This window comes from Pteropus medius, unplaced genomic scaffold, assembly GCF_902729225.1.
Source record: "Pteropus medius unplaced genomic scaffold, Ma_sr-lr_union100, whole genome shotgun sequence".
Taxonomy (NCBI): domain Eukaryota; kingdom Metazoa; phylum Chordata; class Mammalia; order Chiroptera; family Pteropodidae; genus Pteropus; species Pteropus medius.
Window position 1 is genome coordinate 176242 of NW_024354142.1, and position 8132 is coordinate 184373.

An 8132-nucleotide genomic window follows, 5' to 3' on the forward strand; every position below is an offset into this window, starting at 1 on the left:
AACCGTACATTCGTATTAAGTTAAATTTGGAGAAACAACAACAAATAATAAATGGTGCAGGCCTAAATGGACAACATGGTGATATATGTGTGTATCAAGAGAGAAAACTGAAGAGAAACAAATCAGATGCTCTGTTATCATTTGCATACAAGGTACATCTACCTATGGTTAATATCTGTTGTCTGTTCACCAAGGTTCCAGAAGTACTAGTGGAATGGAATAATAGCCAAAAAAGTGGGTACACAAATGTTTGGTCGGAAAAGGCTGCCACATATGACAGGTTGAAACGTGAGTGTATCTTAGCCCATTTTCTGGTCATCTGGGAATATTTTGAAATGAAATATTTTGATTTCTACATTGTTTTTCTCATCTAAATACAACTCTCATTTACATACAATTTTGTGATATACGAGTGGCTTCTTTCATTTTAACAATTAGAAATACTAAGGAAAGGCATTTCATGCATACCGGAGAAAATCTAGGCTTAGTACTCAGATGCATATTTTCTATTACAGTATTTTTAGATTTAAAATTTGTATATTATTCATCTTTGTGCATTTAGGATGATGAAATATGAAACAAGGTGGTAGTCCATTTAACAAAAAATAAGGTGAATATTAAACCACATAAACTGACATTTTTTAATATGACAAATTTAGCCAAACATTTAATAAAAATTTCTTAATTTAACAGGGTAATACATACTCTTGGACCCAGCGTCTTTATCACTGTCATTCCCTCATTGCCAAGGATTTCAATACTCCCTGCTAAGAAACAAGAAGATATAATAGGTGGGTGCTACTTTTAAATATTGCTTTAAAACAAAAATAAAATGAAAATGTCACAGCTGACAGCAGATTTCGATTTACACAGGATTCAGATAAAAAATGTAACCGAAGTCACTATATTTATATTGATGGGCTTCACAGAAAATTTTGAAGTGCAAGTCTTTCTATTTTTACTGTTTCTAGCAATGTATCTCTTTACTCTGATAGGAAACTTGGGAATGCTTTTATTGATCATTAGAGATTCTCGACTCCACAATCCTATGTACTATTTTCTTAGTGTGTTATCATTCTTAGATGCCTGCTATTCTTCAATTTTCATGCCCAAAATGTTGGTCAATTTCCTGAAAGAGGATAAAGCCATTTCTTATCTTGAATGTGCAACTCAGATATTTATCGGTGTTACTTTGGGGACCACAGAATGCTTTCTCCTGGCCGCAATGGCATATGATCGCTATGTAGCAATCTACAACCCTCTCCTGTATTCAGTTAGCATGTCACCCAGAGTCTATGTGCCACTCATCATTGCTTCCTATGTCGGTGGCATTGTGCATGCTTCTGTACACACAGTGGCCACGTTTAGCCTATCCTTCTGTGCATCCAATGAAATTAGACATGTCTTTTGTGACATCCCTCCTCTCCTTGCTATTTCCTGTTCCGACACACACATGAACCAGCTTCTACTCTTCTGCTTTGTGAGCTCTATTGAGATAGTCACTATCCTGATCGTCCTGATCTCCTATGGTTTCATCCTGTTGGCCATTCTGAGGATGCATTATGCTGAGGGGAGATGGAAGGTCTTTTCTACATGTGGCTCTCACCTAACTGGAGTGTCAGTTTATCATGGAACCATCCTCTTCATGTACGTGAGACCAAGTTCCAGCTATGCTTTGGACCATGACATGATAGTGTCCCTATTTTACACCATTGTGATTCCCATGCTGAATCCCGTCATCTACAGTCTGAGGAACAAAGATGTAAAAGAGGCCATGAAAAGAGTGTTTGGTAAAAATGGAATTATTGATAAAGAATAGTTTACACAGTAACTATTAAAATGAAACGAATCAAAAATAATATCTATTGTCTCAAAATCAAAATGAGAAAAAATGTGGTGTTTTAGTTTATTAGTGTCTTTCTATTCTTCTTACACATTTTTAATAAAGGTTTTAGTCATACCTCCACATATACAGTTTCCAAACATGCAGAAAAAATGTGTAATCCATTTGTTTCTTACTTAATTCACTCTCAGATATAAACACACACACATACACACAGACACACACTCACAGGTATATATATATTCTGACGGTGATTGCATTAGATTGTCAGGGCTGCTGGAACAAAGTGCTACAGACTGATAGCTTAAAAAAAAATTTATTGTTCACTCTTCTAGAATATAGGAATCTGAGATCAAGGTGAAGGTGAAGGCAAGGCTGATTTCTTCTGAAGTTTTTCATTCACTTGTAGAGAGCAGTTTTCTCTCTCTGTCTTCATGTAACTTTTCTCTATATATCTCTGTGTCCTGTTTCCTCTTCTTATAATGACACCATTCATACTGGAGGAGGGGCCGAACTAAAGACCTCATTTTAAGTAAATTGTCTCTACAGAAAGCTTATACCAAATGTAGTCACATTCCAACGTACACAGAGTTAGACAAATTTGGCAATTATGAATAAAGCTGCTATAAATATCTGTGTGCAGATTTATGCATAGATGTAAGTTTTCAAATTCTTTTAGAGTCCATACTACTCAAAATGATCTAAAGATTCAAAGAAAATTCATATCAAAATATCAATGATATTTTTACAGAAATAGAAAAATACAATCTAACATTTGCATGGTATCAAGGAAAACTTAAGCAAGAATAATGGAGTCATCACATTTCCTGATTTCAAAATATATCATAAAACTAAAGTAATAGAAGAGTATGGTATTGGAATAAAAATAGACATATAGACATATAGACGTATAGACAAGGAAACAGAAAATACAGTCCAGAAATAAACCCGCCCATTACAGTCCATTGATCTTCAACTAGGCTATCAATAATACACAAAGGGAAAAGGATAGTCATTTTACAAATCGTGCTGGAAAACCTGGATATCTACATGCAAAAGAATGAAATTTGTCCCTTATCTTACACCATGAACAAAAATAACTGAAAGATTTCAACATAAGATCTGAAACTTTAAAATTCCTGAAAAAGTATGTCAGGGAAAACTTTACAACTTCGGACTGGGCAACGATTTCATGTATATGACACCATAAGCACAATAAACAAAAGCAAGATTAGATAAATGGGAATACACCTAACTGAAAATCATCTGCGGAACAAAAGAAATAATCACTAAAGAGGAAACCTACAGAATAGGATAAAATACTTGAAAACCCCTTGAATAGACAATTCTCCAACAAAAACATACAAATGGCTGCCAGACCAATATGAAAGCATACTGACATCATTCACTAATTATCAGGAAAAAACAAATCTAAAACATCATTATAATCAGGGGCCTTAAAACTCTATTCATTCAATAAATATCAATATGTAGTAAGTTATTCCAGGAACATTTTCTTTTTCATTATTGAAGAAATCATCGTGTTGCTATTTTGAACCAGAAGATAATTGAGGCATATTCCCCTAGGGCCATCTCTTATGGTTTCATCAACAACTGAGTAAGTGGATATAAATAATCTAAATTAATCCCATTCATAGTGTATGTAAACCCACTTTTGCTGTTCCACAGGTAAGAGAAAATTCCAAGTCATTTGCAGAATATTTTATGAAGAGGGATCTCAAATTTCAAGGTCAAATACGTTATGAAATCCCCAATACTAAAATTTCTGATTGTTGCCTATTGCATAGGTAAATAAATAAAACTAAGAAAATGTAAAATGTTAAATTTACTTTTGTAGAGTTAAGTAAGTGTTCCATATTGAGTGTATGCTTTCATTTTCCCAATGAAAGAAGACAGATCAAATTAAAGCAAGAACAAGAAAGAAAATTTATCAGTGGAGGAAACAAAAATCTTTGACTTATTCAGCTACGTGGGGACTTGTATTTTGCTCTTATGAGTAAGCATTCAATTACCATTTATTTTCCCAGCTTTGTGATGTAGAAGCCACTTCATATTACTGTTGTTTCATGTTTCTCGAGTCTTAATGTTTAAAATTTATCTAAATATATATCAAGAATCGTGTTTTATTTCTCTGGGAGTTGCTAGATGGCAGTCTGTTACAGAATAAAGCTGTGATAGTACAGGAAACTGTAAAGCATCAAAGCGCATGCGCTTGAGGGAGACCCGGGATTGAATCTTGATTCTGGTAATCAGTAGCTATGAGAGTTTTTATAAAGTTGAAATAAAGTAATGTACCCAAAAGTCTATTCCTGCTGCCTGTGCTCTATACATGGTTGTTATTATTTTTCTCCTCTGTTAAAAACTTAGTATTTCAATGTTGAGCCAAAGATACTTGGAATTGTCTGCCTTCTATTAAAATTGTATTTTCAGAAGTAGTTTCACATTCCTTTTAAAAGTTGATGCTATGTCATTAAACTCTTCAGAAATCATACTCATTTCGCTTTAAAACTCTGAGCCCTTTTGATATATTTTAATATTGACTTCATTATACTCAGAATCACTTTTATTTTGTCATCTAGTAGAAATTTCCGATTCAAGAAAATATAGCTGAAATGTTTAACGTTGCAGTCTTTCACTATCTTACTTATCCAAGTAAAATTAAGCCCATAGCAAATGGAATTGTGGTCATCTGTGTGTGGGTCGAGGGGAAAAACATCATAATCAAAATATGATTTATTAGATTTAATCCTGATAGAATAATGTTTCAGTGTGTATTGATAATCACAAAACAAATATATTAAATGCAGCTAAAGGATGAAATATCTGTCTCAAGGCTTTGGACACATATATTCTTCAATGATGGGTTATAATATTAAGTTTGTGGCCCAATATTTACTAATATTTTAAAAATAAGTACATCTGATGACAAAAGTTCAATTATATGGTTATTTTAAATCTGTAACCCAAAATGGACATATTCGAAGGAGATTATTTCATATATTTATTGATCTACACATTTAATTAGTCTACCTTGTTATATATCATTGTATCTGCTTGGTCATTATTCTAAAGAGGAGTAAACCTAGGCGAGAAGGCGTAGCATCAGACATGGCTTTTAATCATGAATCTGGCCAATGAATACACACATTCAGATCTGAGTCCTTAGCTATTTTCCTAAATAGGTTTATCATTTAACAGATAGATGTAAAGAATTGTATTGGGGCCGATTTTCTCTTGTGATTCCTCATCTTTGTTTAAAAAATAGATTTATCATATACATCAGAGTTTTCGTATAATTTGTTCCTGTTACTTAGGTCTGTTTCTTTTTTTTTGAAAAATTTCAAACATGTAATAAAAGCAGACAGAAGGATATAATGAATTCCCATGTGCCCATCACCCTGTTTCAATAATATTAACATGCCAGTCCCCTCTCCCAAATTATAACTTCATCCATAAGCATTTCATTATGTATCTCTAACAATAATAATTGTTTTATAATCCTAAGGACTTCATCAATATCATTGCTAAAATTTTGAAAAATTTCTTCTTATTGAGAATTTTTATAAATGTCCTTCCTCCCACAGTTTATTTGAATCAGGATCCAAGTAAGATCCATGTATTGCAACAGATTTGTATGGCTTAAGTGTCTTTTAAGAACACTGCATTTTTCTATTAACTTTTTATTAAATACAATGGTGTGACATTGGTTAATAAAATTATATAGGTTTCAAGTCTACGATTCAATAGTACATCATCTGTATTTTGCTTTGTGTATTCACCACCCAAAGTCAAGTCTCCTTCCATCACCATACATTTGACCCCTTTACCTTTTTCTACCTCCCTCCAAACCCCTTTCCCTCTAGTAACCACTAAACCGTTATCTGTGTCTATGAGTTTTGTTTGTCTTGCTCATTTGTTGTTTTCAGTACTATATCCCACTTATGAGTGAAATCATGTGGTTTTCAACTTTTTTTGTAAGACTTATTTTGCTTAAAATGATTATCTCAAGATCTATCCATGTTCTTTCAAATGTCAGTATTTCATTTTTCTCAGGCCTGTTAAACTGTATTTCATTTCTTATTTTGGCTTAATCAAATCGTGAGCCAGTATCTGGAAAAAATCTTGATGAGTTCTTTTAGATATAACCAAGAAGATCTAATGGAGTTAGAAAATTTTTAGAGATGAGCTCATAAAATGTTACAATTTAGATTGTCACTACTCTGTAGGATCAACCAAATTAAGCACATTCTCTATTTAACATACTTTTAAAGATTTAATTTTATTGACATATTTTTTGTCTTTCAATATTTACTCAATGTTGTAAAATAAATATAAATGTCCTCATTCTACAGGAGAGTAGATTATAGTAAATAATTTTATGCAATTATTGAAAGGTCTAGAATGCTGACATTCTATTCTACTCCAATGCTGTGTACACTGATATACTATCTCCTGTATTTGGATATCAAAAAGAAATTATTCTTTAGCCAATCACTTGCTGTTTTAATGTAATTTAATAGAAAAACAACTAATACAGTGCAGTAGTAAATGAACCAGTTGATCTGCTGCTTTTAAAAATAACATGAATTCAGCCAGTGAGTGAATACTCATCTTTTCTATTTGATTTTGCATTGAACGACATAAGCAATTATCCATTGTCTTGTCACTGTCTCCGATCTGCAAACGGGAAATTTACATTGTCAAAAAGTAAATATGACTACATAGCTCACTTCTCCTTCTGTCACAATATTGTCACTATTTTGCTTATTCTTTTTGTTGTAAAGGAATTCTAATTTTACAAATCTCTTTAACTTTGTCCCGTGAGGTGTCAACATGCAGAATGCCACTCAAGTTACCATGTTTGTGCTGAAGGGTTTCACAGACAAGCCTGAACTGCAGATCATCTTATTCTTTTTGTTTCTAGTAATTTACCTCTTTACTCTGATCGGAAATTTAGGACTGGTTGTACTGGTCGTGGGGGATCCCCGACTTCACAACCCCATGTACTATTTTCTGAGCGCGTTATCATCTGTGGATGCCTGCTATTCTTCAGTAATTACCCCAAATATGTTGGTAGATTTTATGTCAAAGAGTAAAGTCATTTCGCTCCTTGGATGTGCAACACAGATATTTCTTGCTGTTACTTTTGGGACCACGGAATGCTTTCTCCTGGCCGCAATGGCATACGATCGCTATGTAGCAATCTACAACCCTCTCCTGTATTCAGTTAACATGTCACCCAGAGTCTATGTGCCACTCATCATTGATTCATATGTTGGAGGCATTCTGCATGCTATTTTACACACAGTGGCCACATTTAGCCTATCCTTCTGTGCATCCAATGAAATTAGGCAAGTCTTTTGTGACATCCCTCCTCTCCTTGCTATTTCCTGTTCCGACACTCACATGAACCAACTTCTACTCTTCTATTCTGCGGGTTCTATTGAGATAGTCACTATCCTGATTATTCTGATCTCCTATGGTTTCATCCTGTTGGCCATTCTGAGGACGCATTCTGCTGAGGGGAGACGGAAGGTCTTTTCTACATGTGGCTCTCATCTAACTGGAGTGTCCATTTTTCATGGTACACTTCTCTTCATGTACGTGAGACCAAGTTCCAGCTATGCTTTGGACCATGACATGATAGTGTCAATATTTTACACCATTGTGATTCCCATGCTGAATCCCATCATCTACAGTCTGAGGAACAAAGATGTGAAAGAGGCCATGAAAAGAGTGTTTAGGAAAAAAGTGTGTTTAGGAAAAACTGGCTTTTATAGTAAAAAATAAATTTTAAAAATTGAGAGTGATATGTTCTGCCTCAATATCAAAGATAAATGATTAAAATGTAGTGTTTTAGTTTATTAATATATTTGTGTTATTTTGGATATTTTAAGATAAATATCATAATTAACCATCTACCTATGCTGTCTTCAGATATGAAAAAAAAAACTTGCCATTATCAATTTGCTTCTCATTATATTCTTTCTGAGACATATGTGTATACACATATATGTATGTGGATACCGATACTGACCGTTACAACACAAACATATACAATCATTACTTTAAGATGTTTTATATTGATTCTTTTCATCTTCACGTAACAAAATATATAGGTTCCAATAGTTGCAGTTATAAATAACATTATAATTTTGTCTGACTAGCTAATCAAATACCACCTAATAAATGACAAAACCCAGCTCACGTTAGCCCAGAACACTTTCCATAAAGTCATTGCTGTCTGATTCCAGTGCAAAGCACTCTA

General features: G+C 33.6%; 2 protein-coding genes across 2 annotated transcripts; both read left to right on the forward strand.

Moving 5' to 3' along the window:
• The first annotated feature begins 832 nt into the window (after positions 1–832).
• On the forward strand, positions 833–1819 carry LOC120594079 (olfactory receptor 5T1-like). The gene has a single exon (XM_039852101.1). It carries the CDS (start codon positions 833–835, stop codon positions 1817–1819), a length of 987 nt encoding a protein of 328 aa, XP_039708035.1.
• A 4784-nt stretch (positions 1820–6603) lies between these two features.
• LOC120594080 (olfactory receptor 1086-like) lies at positions 6604–7654 on the forward strand. The gene is made up of 2 exons (XM_039852102.1): positions 6604–6614; positions 6649–7654. Exon 2 carries the CDS (start codon positions 6698–6700, stop codon positions 7652–7654), a length of 957 nt encoding a protein of 318 aa, XP_039708036.1. The 5' UTR covers positions 6604–6614; positions 6649–6697.
• The last annotated feature ends 478 nt before the right edge of the window (positions 7655–8132 follow it).

What these genes read in the sequence shown, in the direction of transcription:
- LOC120594079 (XM_039852101.1), top strand. Translation starts at nt 833, where the DNA reads ATGAAAATGTCACAGCTGACAGCAGATTTCGATTTACACAGGATTCAG.
- LOC120594080 (XM_039852102.1), top strand. Translation starts at nt 6,698, where the DNA reads ATGCAGAATGCCACTCAAGTTACCATGTTTGTGCTGAAGGGTTTCACA.